The sequence below is a fragment of the Microcebus murinus genome, chromosome 2 (assembly GCF_040939455.1).
Source record: "Microcebus murinus isolate Inina chromosome 2, M.murinus_Inina_mat1.0, whole genome shotgun sequence".
In the NCBI taxonomy this organism is placed as follows: domain Eukaryota; kingdom Metazoa; phylum Chordata; class Mammalia; order Primates; family Cheirogaleidae; genus Microcebus; species Microcebus murinus.
Genome location: NC_134105.1, coordinates 29,559,009 through 29,575,684, shown reverse-complemented (window position 1 = coordinate 29,575,684; position 16,676 = coordinate 29,559,009). Strand labels below are relative to the sequence as shown.

The 16,676-nt window shown below is 40.7% G+C and overlaps 1 protein-coding gene across 3 annotated transcripts in view; it reads right to left on the bottom strand.

The window, feature by feature from the left end:
• SMAP2 (small ArfGAP2) overlaps positions 1-16,394 on the bottom strand; it is a 48,250-nt gene extending 31,856 nt beyond the window's left edge. Inside the window, exons 1-2 of one of the 3 annotated variants that reach the window (XM_020280296.2) lie at positions 15,866-15,936; positions 6,578-8,840 (exon numbers count right to left, since the gene is read on the bottom strand). Coding sequence is in view for 2 of the 3 variants with exons in the window: in XM_012735775.3 (XP_012591229.2) it covers positions 15,866-15,968 (103 nt within the window). In the remaining variant the exon portion in view is untranslated. Of the gene's footprint in view, positions 1-6,577; positions 8,841-15,407; positions 15,843-15,865 lie in introns of those variants that run through there. The other 2 variants (XM_012735775.3, XM_075997018.1) reach the window with 2 other exon arrangements.
• Positions 16,395-16,676: the final 282 nt, after the last annotated feature.

Sequence of the window (16,676 nt, the reverse complement as noted above, 5' to 3'; positions counted from 1 at the left end):
AGGTCCCGGCCATCCCTGTGTGTGCTGCAAGCTGAGGCTTTGAGGGAAAAATAACACATCCCCTGAAAATAAGCCCTAGGGTGTCTTCTTGAGGAAAAATAAATATTATTGTCTTATTTTCAGGGAAACACGGTATTTATTTATTTATTTATTTTTCTTCTTTAAGGAGAACCATGGAAGAGAGGAAACACGGTATTTACATGTTCCTGGTCAACTTAAGATCTCTCACAAATAGCTTTACAGGGCCTATTCCCTCTAACTGCAAAACATCTTTTTGTGAAAATCTTGTTCTGCCCACTTTCTCCATGAAGTCTTTTCTCTTTCCCATTCCAACTCCCACAGTACTTTGCTGCTTCTCCTGTGGCACTCACTCATCTATGTCTGCTTTGTTGTTAGGCTTTATTTTTGTTGTTGTTGTTTATTTTTATGAGCTCCTGTAGGTAACAAAACTGCCTAATTCAGTGTATGTTTAAAAAACCTGGTATGACTATTTTTCTTATGTAGATTTAAGTTTTAGATTGCTTACTATAGAAAATCACACAAAGGAAATTTAAATATACTACATAGAAAGTCAGAGGACAGGGGTCAATGTTCCTCATCTCCTGGTTAGCCCATGATATTTCGGCTCTAGCCAATTTCCTCTACACAAAGACCCTGCTTAGCATTTATGAATAAGCTAGAAGAGTGGTGGCTGAAACATGGCTTCTCTGAAAAGGGGAGGGAGAAAACAAAAAATAGCTGCTTTCATTGGGGGCAGGAAGGAGATTATTTCATTAGAAGCCAAACAGTGAGACTATCTCAGTATAAACAATTGTTTGGCTTGAAGACTCCATGTAGGCAATCTCTCCAGCAAAGGCTCAGCTGGAATGGAACACAGAGCCTGCCAGAACCCAAGGATAGCGACTGACACAGGCCGAACTGTCTGAATCATGGCTTTGGCATCCCAGAGCATCCCAGCAAGGATGCTCATGGAACGCTACCATAAACAGCACCATTCTGCACCTGACTCAGTGAAAAATGTGGATTTAAAGCAGATGAAGAAAATTGGGGGCATTGGGAGCAAATGCAAAGTTATTCAACCTAACCTGACATTTCATAGCAAATGTAACAAGTACAAAAATTACATCTCCCCAGAAATCTAATCCACTTCAGTCACTACCTTCAATGGCTGGGGGGAGTAGGTGTGTAGGGAAGGATTGCTGAGCTAACAGCTGGACAATCATTTCAAAGTCAGCCAGGTGGATCTGATATTTCAAAACTTGACATAATTAAGCTAATTTCCTAGCACTCATGACCTCACTTCAGATATAGATGCAAACTTGCTTCTCCAGAAGTTACTGTCTTCATTCATCCTCTGAGACATTCAGTTCTTTACATTTTTAGGTTACTTTAAGTTGAAGGCTAAACTTCCTCATTGCAACGACCAGCATCTACTCATATACTAAAAAAAAAAAAAAAAAATACTGAAGCTGCCAGTGAGCCTGCCCACTGGGGGGATGCCTATGTTTAGAAGAAGCTACTGCAGAAGGATGATATGGCCACTGTCCAGTGAGATTGTTCTTCAACCTCCATCCCTAGGATAGATTCCTGACCCCTTCATACTGACCAGGGACTGATTCCTTCCACTAGGTAGCTGCCATAATACTAGATTCTGGATGCTCAAGACCCAGTTCTGATCCATAACTCATAAACCCAGGGGTTTCCTAGACAGCCTTTGCAAGCAAACGTTTCACACATTTCAATCACTACCTCAACCAACAGCTAACAGCAGGACGGGGCAAGTAAGTGTTTAGGGAGGGACTGATGAGCTATAGCTGGGCAGTCATTTCAAAGTCAGCCAGGTGGACCCAATATTTTGAAACTTGACATAGTAATCAAGTGCTGGCATTCACCTGCATATAGTAAGTACTTAATATATGCTTGCTGATTAAAAAGGTAATAAGCAGTAGAGGAACAATATGAAAATTGATATTAAAAATAGCCCACATTAGGCCGGGCGCTGTGGCTCACGCCTGTAATCCTAGCTCTTGGGAGGCCGAGGCGGGTGGATTGCTCAAGGTCAGGAGTTCAAAACCAGCCTGAGCAAGAGCGAGACCCCGTCTCTACTATAAATAGAAAGAAATTAATTGGCCAACTGATATATATATATAAAATTAGCCGGGCATAGTGGCGCATGCCTGTAGTCCCAGCTACTCGGGAGGCTGAGGCAGAAGGATCACTCTAGCCCAGGAGTTTGAGGTTGCTGTGAGCTAGGCTGACGCCACGGCACTCACTCTAGCCTGGACAACAAAGCGAGACTCTGTCTCAAAAAAAAAAAAAAAAAAAAAAAATAGCCCACATTCAAATTGTCCCATCCTTCTCCCTCTAGACAAATGGCTCCCAACCAATCTCCCTTCAAGGAGCAATGGTGATATCTGGAGACATTTTCAGTTGTCACAACTGGCTAAGAATGCTGCTAAACATCCTAAAATGCACATGAAAACCTCCACAACAAGGAACTATCCAAAATATCAATAGTGCTGAGGTTGAGAAATCCTGCTCTAGAGGAACCATTTTTAAGCCATCTTGTTTGAAGGGGGTGAGATATAAGAATATGCAGATTTTGCGGAAAAGCCTCTTCTCTTGTTCTGTAACAAATAAGCATTTAGAGTATAGAATTCTGACATTGGAAAGAACCTTAGAGATTATCTAGCTCAAGCACAGTAGGAAAAAGTAAGGTCCAGGTCATCTGCCCAAGTTCACAGAAGAAATGATCAGCTGGACTGAAAGTATATCTTTACACACCCCAAATGTGTTATACATTACAGATTAGATGCGTAGTAATGGTCAGATAAATTGATATCTTGTTATTTTTTATTACAACATACAATTCACTCTGCTGCTAGGAAGTCCAACCGCTGAGACTGTGAGTGAAAACTTATTCCCACTCATAATCCCCTTCCTCAAAAACAAGCCCAGAAGGAGAGAAGAGCGTATCATTCTACAGCTCAAGACCAAGTGGCCAGGCAGAAAATGTTTTTCAGCTGTTTCCAAGAAAGCTCATGCCTTTTACCCAGGCAGAGGTTCTACACAAAACCTTCTCAGTAGGCAAATGAGCCCTTGTGCAAGACCATGAATATGTGAACTCTCCACAGTGCAAATGAGCCCTTGTGCAAGACCATGATTACGTGAACTCTCCACAGTGCAGTGCAGCAGCTTTCCTAACACACTGGGGGAATCCTAACCAATGGCAAACAGACAGAAAATCGGTGCCACTGTAATGGAATCACAACGATATCCAAACAAGCTAGAGAACTTTCATTTCTAAACAAACAGAACAGACAGGAATTCTGGGATCAAAGTACAGATGGTTAATCCAGGGGCATGCTGAATGTTAGTCATCAAAACAGCCCTGGCTTAAGGGAGGAGAGCAAAGAGTGGAGAATTGCCCTTTCAAAAAAGAAAATATTCACCACAATGTTTCAAAACCTAGGTGTTTTAGAACTTAGTATAATGAGGTAGAAGTCAAAAGGTGTGGCACAGGAGGGTGGGGCAAAGATGCCAGCTATGTGGAAAGAAAGATCCTGCAAAGGGAACATTATGCAGAGAAACCCAGGGCAGGTCTCTAGGAAATAAATCACAACTTCAAAAAAGCCAAAGTAAGGTTCTTCAAATTAAATAAACCTGTTCCAGTGGGTACAAAGAGAGTTTCTAAAACTGCTGCAAGGTTATTATTAATTTTTATCACACCTGAGAACAGTGTCTAAATATTTACTCCCATCCCACAAAGGGCTACAGGACTGCTATTTCAGCCTCCTCTTTCACGCCCCAGGCTACATGTTCACCAAGACGATGTGTCACACCAAAACCTCCTACTGAGAGGGCAGAGGATTAGCTTCGTGACTGGCTCCCGCTTTCAAAGCAGCACAGGTGCCAGAAGCATGCAAGTGAAATGGCATAAAGAAGCAATTACCACAAAGCAACCACGAAATTCACCTGCTCAGCTTCCTGGACTGTCACAGATCTTCAAACATCTGAGTTAATAGTATAAATATGACTGTCAAAAAACAAAACAAAACAAAAAAAGAATAGGATCTGAGCAAACATTAACAGAATAATGCTGTTCATGATGAGGACATAGACACTATGCACCAGACACTGTGCATTAGGTATACACATATACATGAAGACACAGTCCCTGTCCTCATTTACAGTCTAAAGAAAGCCCTTGCTTAAAAAAAAAATTGCAGTAGCTATTATCCTGTTTCTCTTAATGTAGGACTTCTAAACTACCTCTCCCAGTGGACTGAATTTGAGTGAAGGAGGAATATATGAACAACCTAAGATGTTAATCAATGGCACAAAAATATTTCCATACACGTGCCCATCTTGCTGTGATATGACCATAAAGCTGTTCCTTACGGTCAAGCCAGGGTTCTCCCAGCTCTCTACTCCTTGTCTCAACAGATGTTTGCTGCAACAACGTGGTCCAGAATGATAGCCCCCACGGCAAAGCCGTCTCTATATGGGCTCAACCCAGAAGACCCCCTCGACAACTTTTTAAAATTAGAGGGCCCAAACAACTACTCATATCTGAACACATAAATAACTCATCAATCTAACAGCAACATAAAAATTGACATTGCACCATTATTTGTAATACTGAAAAACTGAAAACTTGAATATCCAACAATTGGGCAGGAGTTAAGTAAATAATGACATATTCTAATGATGGACTCTAATAAAGGCATCAAAATGTTTTTAATGTCATGAAATAAGCTTATGATCAATGTTAAGCAAGATAATGATGATATCAAGTCATTATGATATAAGCTCAGGTAAATAATGAGTGTTAAGATTATGGGAAATATCTTCTACATCATTACATTTCTTCATACTTTCCAGTGATTTTTATCATAAATATGAATAACTTTCATAATCAGAAAAGATGAAGTTTTTCTTTTTTAGAAAACAGCATTTAATGATGTTTAGATTATAAGCACAAGGACCCTGCTACCTCTCCATCTCCCTGGGAGATGCAAAACAAAAAAAAAAAACTGGTCTGGGAGTCTGTTGCTATGGCAACAAATCTTTTTTTTCCTTAAATGCATGAGAAGTCTAACGAAGCTGGGACTTATTTTTACTCTGCCCATAATATGGACCCTTGACTTGAGTCACTGATGTCAGGCTGCTCCTGTTCAGACTAGACTCAGAATAAAGTCAGAATGCTCAGAGGAGCTAAGCTGGAGTCTTCTGATTCCAATGCTGCATTTATCGAAGCTTCCTTTCTCTCTCAAACAAGCTGTGGACATTAATTCAGCAGTCACACTGTGGGAAAGACCTTTCCTCAAATTTCAATTCCATCTGCAATAGTTCCTTTAACCAAACGCTGAATGCCTACTTTCAGAAAGACAAAGTCAAACCCCTATTCCAAACAGCTACTCTTTTAGTGAAAATGCTTTCAACATAGCAGAAGAGCCTGAATCTTTTAATTCTTTCTCAAATCAGCTGTCACACTCAGATTGATTTCCATTAGCTCTGCTGTTTACAGCTATTTTGAGCAAAAGTATCAGGGTAAGACCAGGAAGTTTCCTTCCTATTTCTCCCCAGAGGGTTTGTGTCAGTTATAACTTGAGTAGTCAAGTATCAACAACAAAAAGACACCAATGCCTCTTTCCACATGAGCTTATAGTATAGCATATATCACCAGCTCACATAGAAAATTCTACAAAAAATTATTTTTCAAAGCCATAAGAACAAAAACAACATTCTAAACAATATTAATACAAATATCTTTAACTCACTAGAGAACTCATTTCTAAATCTACACATTCGGGGACTTCCAGTCAGACAAGAAAAGAGGAAGTTAAATAACAAAATGTACTGCGTGTGCCCTTTAGGCCAACGAGGTGAAGAAACATTGGAGGATTAACACGTAAACCCACATCTAAAGATGTAAGCTCTGCGGTAAAAGCTTGGGGATTTATGGTCTTTCCATCACTAGCAACTGCTGCAAAAGAAAGCATGGCTATTTGAAAAAGGAAAAAGAAAAGGTGCTCTGTTTGCTCAAACCACTATGCTGGGACAGGCTTATTACTACAACTGAGAGTAGGTCTCTCTCCTGTATTTGCTTCACTATTTTTAATAAATCGTAAAATGAGAGCATTACACATTTGGTTTTTGGGTAAGGAGAAATGACATGAAGCCCAAGGGACCCAGTTCTTGTTCTTTTGGATTAAGAAATTTCTTTTTGAAAGTTTTGACTTAAAATTTAAAAAGAAATCAACAAAATATTATCTAAGAGGGCTTATGAAATCCAGAACTTAAACTGTATTCTTTATCTATTCAAAAGCAAACCAGAAAACCTATAGTAAATACACAAATTGAAAGGAAAAGAAGGCTATGGTCAACAAAAATTGTCAAAGAATCACTTAACATTAATTGAAAATGAAAAGCAGCAGCAATAATAAAATCCTACCACTACCCCGTGACATATTACAAAGGCATAATTGCAGGGCAAGTTTCCGCCACACATGAGGGAGGATGGGAGTAAGGGGAGTGTTGGACAAACTGAAGACAACCACCAGGGCAACCTTACGCTGATGGATGGCCACAGCTGAAGGCAGATTTGGCTCATCTCTGGGGTTTTCCACTGGGGAGAGACCTGCAGTTCAGCCATCAATGGACCAGCATTCACAAAGCCTGTGGGGAAATACAGGATCCAGAAGAGTGGGGTAGGGAAGGAGAAAGTTTGGGAAAGGGAAGAGTCAAATACAATAGCGAAATATTATATTTATTAAACATGAGGCTTCAAAAATGCATAGATGTACCTTTTAAGTTGAATGGACTGGCTGAAAAGAACCGGTACTCTGGAAAGCAGTCTGATAATGCTTTTTAAAATACTGAGTTACATTTTAATGACATCTATGAATTATAGCAACACCTGCCAAAAGGAAATTATTTTTTGTTTTTGGAAAAAAGAGAAAAGCAATATAATCTATGCAATTTTTACAGTTGGTAACTTTACTCAAACAATGAGAGTCCTTTACCCATGGCCTCTGTGGGAAGTAGCAGCCTAAAAGCAAATATACTCACACTACATAGAAAACCTCTGCTGGCCTAGTTCCACTAATTCCATCAATGTAGCAAGGGCCCAAATGCAGGTGACCCGATTGACAAAAAAAGCACTACCAGAGAGGGCTGAACTTGTATCATGTAACTTATCAAACACTCCTATAATGAAGAAGAAAACTAGTAGCAATAGCTTGGGAAGGTTTGACTTTAAATGAAGCAGCAGCAACTTTCCTTACAAAACACTTTTCAGGTTCAGAGTAGAAGAAACCAGATCCAGTGATTCTCACCCCCCTCACCCAATGCTAACCTATCTGAAGTTGTTGGGGAGAACAAACCCAATCAATATGACTAGTTAAAATGATGTTTGGCACAAGGAAAAATAGGCTCACTGAGATTACCCTAATGATCAAGAAAAGACTAAGCTATACCATGTTTTAAGACTACAGACCTCAAAATTCTCTCTATACATCTTCTGTGTTATCAATTCAAGACGTTCAGTTGTAGATGACACAGCTCAACATAGATACACTGTATCTAAGGCTTCCTAGAATTTACAGGGTGGGAAATTATTTTCTGAGAAATCAAACGATAAAACACTCCTGGCGGTGGCCAATACTCAAATATAGATTCAACAGAAGCCAATTTGCCTACTCACACACCCTAATTATATAGGTTATGAATGAGTGGTTACATTACTTCCTGGGACTAATTGTTGTTTTAGCACCAGTCAAGATCCTTTACAAGCACACAAGATTGTATCTGCCTAAAAACCCTTCTTATCTCTGGTCCAAAATAATTCGAATACTGTAACGAGAAAGAATGCCATTTATGTCCTTGCCTTTTCATGCTGGGAACCTGCCTTTCCTTGCTCTGCTCTATCACAGGGAACTACATCTCCCAGGTTCCCTTGCCCTCTGACTTCTAGATAAGTTCTGTTGACTGGAGGCATTGGGCAGGATAAGAGGTAGGAGCTGTGAGAAGCCCAGGTAATGCTCTCTCTCTTATTCAGACTGGGTTCCAGCTGCCATGAGGCAGCTCCTCTTTCCATGCTTCTATCTCATACCAGACAGCTCAGGCTTCTAGGCCTTGGTGACACTAACATCTATACCTTCTATTTTCCTTAGTGGTGTAGTAGCTCCCAGGCATTGCTAATCTCTGGGGTGCCACACCAGCCTGTGTTTAGCTTCTTGGCTCTTACGTCAGCTGCATAACCTATTCTGTATATTAAATTCCCTCTGCTTATACAACCAACAGTGATTTCTGTTCCCCTGACTGGTCCCTGACTGACATAGAGCCTTCTAAACAATTTGAAAACATTTTTCAGGAAATTAATAGCTTTCTTAAGAATTAAAATAATTATTCAGATAATCTATATAAAAAATTTCTTCTAACATGGAACAAAAGACTTATAGATGATAAAACCAATTCATTCGTTCAAACAACTATTTACTGAAAGCCTGGTCTGTGCCAAGCACTATTCCATGTGCTAGGTATACTATAGTGAACAAAACAGGCACAAACCCCCCTGCTCTCGTGGAGCTTACATTCTAGTGGACAGGTCAAGTGTGGCAAATCATGATTTTAAAAATTAACCAATACAGGAATACTGTTTAACAATAGAGGAATTTGGTAAAAGTGAATTAACTTTAAGGTGTTCTACTCTACATAGACTTGGTTCCTACCTTTTCAATGTGGTATGCTGAACTGTCACATTCCAGGGGCCAATACAGAACTTCTTCAAAGTTAGTATCTACTTAAACTGGCCACTTGCTCAAACAGAAGTACAACTGTGATAAGGATTTAAGCAGACACAATAAGAAAAGTTAGGCAATGTATGCTTAGAATGTAAAATTGCTTGGCATCTTTTTCATGGGGGATATTTGGAGGCATTGAGTATGACTCAATAAGTAGCTTTATCCCTTCTCTATGGCACAGGTAGATTCTATCAACATAACATACAAAGCCAGCTGCAATGTACATAACTAGTAGAGTGCTGCAGTCCACCAACTGCATGACATTATTTCCAAGATGGAATTTTCAGGCAGAAGAACAGAAACAGACAATGACTCATATGGTGAACAGTTATACAGACAACTGTGCCCAAGAAAGCTGCCACCTACATACCATAATGACATCAGATAAAAAATGCAGAAGGAAGGTAGTTTTCTGATTTATCTGGAAACAAAAGATTTGCTGAAAAGTATACTGAGAGATAAGACTATAGCTACCTGTTTACATATCCTAAGCACTGAGAAATAAAGGACACACATCAAATATTCAAAATATGACCTGCTTGAGCATAAGAGCAGTTTAGCCTCAAAAATCATTATCATTAGCTCCAGAAATGACATAATATCTACTAATGGCATTTCACTAAACTTTTCTCAGATAATTTAATGTCCCATAAAGGTACACTTCAGTGGAGTTCTTGTGGGCACAATACTTATTATTCAGCAATTAGACAGCATTTCATGCCTGCAATATTTATAATTCCATTTAAGTAGCAGGTAGACCTACAATATTAGGGATTTCTTACACAACAGGGAGTCTAAAGCATAGTGCATATTCATAATCTCAATACCACAGAGCAAGTCAACTACAGAGCTATGGTTTCAAACTTATTGGCTCCTGACTACCTATCAAACTTTAGCCCTCATCACTCCCCAACATGTAACCAAAACATACTAATAAATCACAATCAATCTCTCTCTCTCTCTCTCTCTCTCTCTCTCTCTCTCTCTCTCACACACACACACACACAAACACAAACACACACACATTCACACAATACAGCACACCTTGGAGGCTCTCACATTGTTTCCTCTTCCTAGAATGTAAAGTCCCCTTAATTTCCGTGGTAAAGTCATGCTTATCATTTAAGACACAGCCTAATTGTTTCTTTGAATCCATGACTTCCTAAGACTTGTTTGCCCTCTTCAATGCTCTCATTTCTCGCTATGTCCAATGCCATAATAATAATTACTACATTGCATCATTTATCTGTTTACACATCTGCTTCCCCATTAGACTGTAAGATATTTAAGAACAAAGACCCTATCTTTTTTTTTTTTTTTGCTACAGTACAGAAGTAATCCTATCTTTTAATCTATATGTCCTGATACAGTGTCTGACACAAAGTAGGTGTTTGAGAAATATTTTCTGAGTGAATATGTGTAGAATGGGATCTCAGGCTTACGAAGAGTTCTCCCTAAAAGATTGGTATTTGGTACTATCTCACTGCCACAGAATGATATTTAAAGGACAAGGAGAACAAATAGGAAAGTGTCTCCTAGGGAACAGGTTTAACAATGTTGATATTAAAGACAATCTAATGAGGACTTTGATAAATTACTTTCAGTAAAACTGTGTCAATCTAACCATGACTGTCAGAGTTACGGTGTATTAGCTACAAAAACCCAGAAAAATTATTTGATCTTGGCTGGAGAACAGCATTTAACAACTAGAAATGGAAGCAGAACTTCTGTTGTCTAGATCTAATGGAAATTTTTTACTTCTCAAAAGATGCCACAGATAAAGCTATTATTTAAAATTGATAGGAAAGTTCATGTTCTAAAGAATATTTAACAATCAATGATTTAGCTATCAATGGAAAACAAATGTAAAACAAAGCTAGAGATTAATTTACATGAGTTAAAATTTAGGACTATTATTAGAAAATTTCTACACAAAGAAATTCTCTAGTCTAACCTTTTATACAAGTTTGAAAAGTCAGGAAACATCCAGAGACCATCCTCAGGAGTACCATAAAGTACATTTGCAAAAATGCCAGAACTCCCATATATAGGAAATGGGTTTGGCTTAAAGGCTAGGGAATTATTGGGTGAGTCATTCTAACTGTGGCTTCCAGTAACCAGAGTTTTTTTAAGGGAGTAAAGTCAAAACTGAAACTAATAAAATCAAGACAAAATAAATATGATCAACAGTGGTAGAAATAAATAATGCATATGTTTGAGTAACACATTAGTTTACAAGGCACTTCCATTTTTCAAACTAGAAAAATTAAGTAGACTTCATGTTGGAACATCCTGTTAAACTCCTTTACCCTGCTTGTTGTAGCTTTCTGACCTTTAGCACATCACCTAACTTTCATGAGCTTCATTCTTTCAAGGTATTTTCTAAGGCTATCCCCAGGTTATCTTGGTTAAATTCAAATATATTCTTAAGTAATTTAGAAGACAGCTGCTTTCATCAAAGACATCTTAAAAAGCGTCCTAGGCTCATAAGGCACACATAAGCCCACCTCTTAGTTGGCAAAGAAACAGAATAGTGGAAGAGACTGTAGACTTGATGTTGGAACATCCAATCACACTTTTATGTGCCTAAGGGTCTAGGACACTTCAATGTGCATGCAGTATAAAATGTTCTTCATTTTATACTGTTAATTGAAAAATGCAGGCGTCAAGAACTGTGGGTAATATGCTACTACTTGCATAAAAGCACTGCAAAGGACTATATTTAAATGTAGTTGTTTGTCTATGCATATATTATCTCTTAAAAGTCACATAAGAAATTGTCAACAGTAGTTACCTCCAGGGAGGGAAAATGGTGGCTAAGGGATCAGAGACAGCAAAATGACTTTTCACTGTACACACTCCCTTTTGGACCTTTGAATTTTGAACCATATGAAAGTGCTACTTTTTTTAAAAAAGTAAATTTAAATTTAAAAATATATAATAGGAGTTGGAGAGGCAGTGGTTAGGTGATTTGAGGTGAAACACTGCAGACAGGATGTAGCAAAAGGGAAAAGTAAAAAATTATTACAAAGTTTCTGTCAGACTCCAGAATTGTTTGCGGTGTTTTCCAGTCTGAAGTACAATACATATTCCTCAAGACCATCAAATTTCTTCCATTCTAGTTATTTTCCCATTAAGCAGCTCTCAATTCCTCATAAATCTTGACACTGAGAAAGGACTGTTCCAATAGTGGACATAAGTATATCATTGGTCATCAGGTACAGTCAATCCACATCTGTGAGTTCAACCAACCATAGATCAAAATTATTCCAGATAAAAATGGATAGTTGTGTCTTTACTGAACACGTGCAGAAGTTTTTTTCTTGTCACTTTTCCCTACACAACACATAGTGTAACAGCTACTAACATAGCACTTATACTGCATTAGGTATCATAAGTAATCTAGAGATGATTTAAAGTATAAGGGAGGATGTGCATAGGTTATATCAAATACTACACCATTTTATATCAGGAACTTCAGCATTCATGGATTTGGGTACACTGGTGGGGGCAGGGGCTCCTGGAACCAATCTTCCACAGAACCCAGGAATGCTGTAGGTCCTTTCACGGTGAATGAAATAGTGTCTAATTTAAACTACAATCTCTGAAGAGGTGGCTTAGCCGTTATTCCAGGCACGCTGATAAAATCTGGAACTGCAGAGCTAGAGACTAAATCTTGGACCAGTATGATCCCAAGTAGGAGGGAAGTATGACCCATACTCAAAAATGGAACCCGGCCTCAACTAGCCAGAGTTACCATTGACACATCTGGAATTTTCAGTAGTTTTGTCCTCTATCACTACTTACTCAGTCCAAAAATTTGTCCTAAAGGTCACATTAACTTGAGGGCTTTGAGTGATAAGGAAACCACATCTTGGGCCTACAGAAAGTCAGAGAATTTTTTCTTTTTAAAGGCAGTACCAAAGTAGCTTCCTTTTCCACACTGAAATCACGCCAATGCCTTAGCAGTCCCAGAAACTAGTGAGCCTTGTGCTCAAGAGAGTTAAAAACCCCAGGACCAACAAAACTTCTATTAAGTAAAAAGAATATATGCTTCTTCTCTACTGTGATGTTTAAACCACATATTTAAGAGTCGATTAATAAAGAAATAGCATTTCTAAGTATAATATTTTAAAAATAAAGTCATTATCAAAGAGTTATTTGGGGACATTGTAAAAATACCTGCTCATAAGTCTGTGGTTCAGGCTACATCATCTGACTGAATATTAATGGATGAGCACCCACTCACCATAATCCTGTACAATTAGCTCTCAATTTTTAAAGAAAGGACACAAGGAACACAGATAAATGAACTCAAACCCAAATCTCACTTTGGCCAACAGTTTTTAGATTCCTCCTCCAATAAAATGTATTTTTTTTTTTTTGAGACAGAGTCTCACTCTGTTGCCCAGGCTAGAGTGCCATAGCATCAGCCTAGCTCACAGCAACCTCAAACTCCTGGAATCAAACAATCCTCCTGCCTCAGCCTTCCAGGTAGCTGGGACTACAGGCACGCCCCACCATGCCCAGCTAATTTTTTCTATTTTTAGTTGTTTTGGCTAATTTCTTTCTATTTATAGTAGAGATGGGGTCTCGCTCTTGCACAGGCTGGTCTCGAACTCCTGAGCTCAAGCAATCCTCCCACCTCGGCCTCCCAGAGGGCTCGGATTACAGGCGTGAGCCACTGCACCTGGCCTGAAAGGTATTTTTTATCAGAGCTAGCAGGTAACTTACTCTATTGATGCAAATGAACTGAGGCCTCAACAAATGCCTATTTCACATAAATAAAAGATAACTGATACATTGTCATCTCATTTTTAATACAATGGCCAAGTCACTGAAGCCACCATGGCAAAATGTAAAACTGACTTTTTTTTTTTTTTTTTGAGACAGAGTCTCACTTTGTTGCCCAGGCTAGAGTGAGTGCCATGGCATCAGCCTAGCTCACAGCAACCTCAAACTCCTGGGCTCAAGCAATCCTGCTGCCTCAGCCTCCCGAGTAGCTGGGACTACAGGCATGCGCCACCATGCCCAGCTAATTTTTTTCTATATATATTAGTTGGCCAATTGATTTCTTTCTATTTATAGTAGAGACGGGGTCTCGCTCTTGCTCAGGTTGGTTTCCAACTCCTGAACTCAAACGATCCACCCGCCTCGGCCTCCCAGAGAGCTAGGATTACAGGCGTGAGCCACCGCGCCTGGCCAGTAAAACTGACTTTTGAAAAGAAATTGTTTCAGGATCCAGGATTCTACCACCAACACCAGTTAAATAAAGTTTACAAGCCAGCACTTACCAGTTCTCATTAAGAAGTAACTAGTATTTCATTACCTGATGCCCAGTAAGACTATGGATAAAAAAGCAACGGAAAATTTGAAGGAAGAAGTGGTGAATCAACCTCTCTCTTCCATATGCCACATTTTATTGGAATATGAGTAAGTATAAGAGTAATATGAGAAATGAGGGGGAGCGGGTGATACTAATCATCAAAATGGCATCTGACTCCCCAAATGTAGCAATGCTCATTCCAGTAGGTTACTTCACTGTGACTCAAGATCTGTCAACTGAGGACAGAGGCAATTTGAGTAAAGCCAAGAGCACATTCCTAAATTGTAAACCAAATCTTCTAATAGATCTAGCACAAGATCTAACAAGAATCAGCCTATAAGAGATTAACCTACCCAACATAAATTGATTCTAAAATGCTTTTTTAAATGAATTCTTGCTAATGCAAAAATTCAGGAGAGAAGAAGTCTGGGGACCTGCTTTCCTAAAGGCACATTCCGTTTATCTATTGGAAAAGGTCACTAAAACATACTACAAAGTGTCTAAATCAATGTATCATTCCCTGTTCTCCTTATATAACCTCGTTTTTCTAAAATAAAAGATAATTAAGTAAAATCATTGATTAAGCAGGTACTTCATTTCTCAGATAAATAGAAATACATTTGAATCTTTGTTTTACAGTCATATACCTAATATGTTATATGGCAAAGAACCCTGGCAAATCCACTGCATTATGAACAAAAATAAACGAACAGTGGCCTTCAAAATAAACTGTTTCTCCCCAACCAAAAGGAAGAGAATTTTCCCAACTCCTCCAATTATATGCCAAAAAATTAAAAAAGAAAATAAGGAAACAAAATATTTATAAAAGCTTATATCTATAAATGTCAAGTACCAACATTTCACTAATTAAGCTTTCCTATCATACTGACTTCTAATTGTATCAAATCATGAATCTTTGAGGGCGCAGAAAACAAAGACTGATTCTGCCAATTTAAAACGATATTTCACTTTTAGAAGTATAATCATTAGAAAGGCAACAAATTCATCGAATTCCCTTTCTCTCCACTGATTTGTCAGAAAACGAACTACAGCCAGAAGCTGATACTTTCTGCCACCATACATACATTAGGCCTCAAACGCACTCCACAATCCAGGGCTAGGCTGTCTAGAAATCCGCACTGTGTCACTGCATAAGGCAGTTTCCCACTGCACACATCCAGGAAGAAGAAAGCCACCTAAGCACTCTGTCAGATCTCAGTAAGGCTGCAAAATGACAGAAGGAGTTGCTAACCAAATAGCACAGCAATCATCACCTTTAAAAATCATTTAAGCAGTTTTCGTCTCCGCCATCTCACCTCCCTCCTCCTTCTCTCCTCTCTCTCCTCTCTCTCTCTCTCTCTCTCTCTCTCTTTCTCTTTCTCTGCAGTTCTTCCCCAGCTTTGCAAATGAAAGGCTGCGAGCTCTGGACTGACAGCTGGCCCAGAGCTCATTCAGAGCCCCGAAACACAGACATTCTCACCTGAACACACCAGGCCACTTCCTCCCCCACCATCACATCCCCACCGCCCGACACACACACACCCTGGAAACCTCTCCTCACACAAATACCCGAGCTGCAGAACACCTAGCAGGCTCAATTAGCAAGAGTAGCACGCGTTACCATTTAAAGATGACTTGGGCGGCCTAAGCTGCAGAAACCTCCGCGACAGCGACCACCCCCAAGGCGCAGCCCGGCGGCCTGACCCCTCCCCCGTCAGGTGGGATGCGCTACCTTTAGACTGGCAGTCCGCACAAAACTTGTTATCCTCCTCCAGCAGCAGGTTGGCCAGGACCGCCTGGTACCGATCCACGTCCTTCACCGACTTGCCCGTCATGGCCAGCGTGCCGGCGGGGGCAGAGGGCGACGCGCCCTCCCCGCCCCCAGAAACCCCTGCCTCAGTCTGGGGTGAGGACCCCGGGTCCCCCGCCCAGGGGCACCTCCTGAGCGGGGGAGAGCCTTCTCCTCCCGCCCCGCCCGGTGTCCGGGTCGGGTCAGCGGCGCCCGCCCCCACCCTGCAGCCCCCTCAGTGCGGTGCCCCCTGGCGGGCTTAGCCAGAGGCCCGAGAGCAGGGGAGGCTGCTGGACCACGGACCCTCAGCCCAGGCAAAGGAGCCCTAGGGCTTCCTGGGTGCTGGACGCAGAAATGACCCCCAGGCCTGCCTGTCTGCGGGTCGTGCGTCCCGCGCCTCGGTTTCCCTGGCAGCTGCTGCCTGCTCGGCCACCACCTCCGCAGCCTACTTCCGGCAGCTCTTCCTCTCCACCTCCGCCCGACCCGGCCCGCGCATGCGCCCCGCCCCCACCGCTCGGCACTGGGCTCTTCTCTCAGCTCCGCCTCTCAGGGACCAATCCGGGGATAAATGGGGGGCGGGGCTTGAGGCGGGGGCGGAGGGAGGGGTGGGCACGCCCCCTGCGTGTCCTTGGAAAAGAATGAATGGAGCCTGGCAGAAAGAGAGTGGAGGGAGCAAGAAAGTGAAGGAAAACGACAACTAATATTTACTGAGCTCTTACTATGCGCCAGGCACTGTGCTAAGCGCTTTACATGA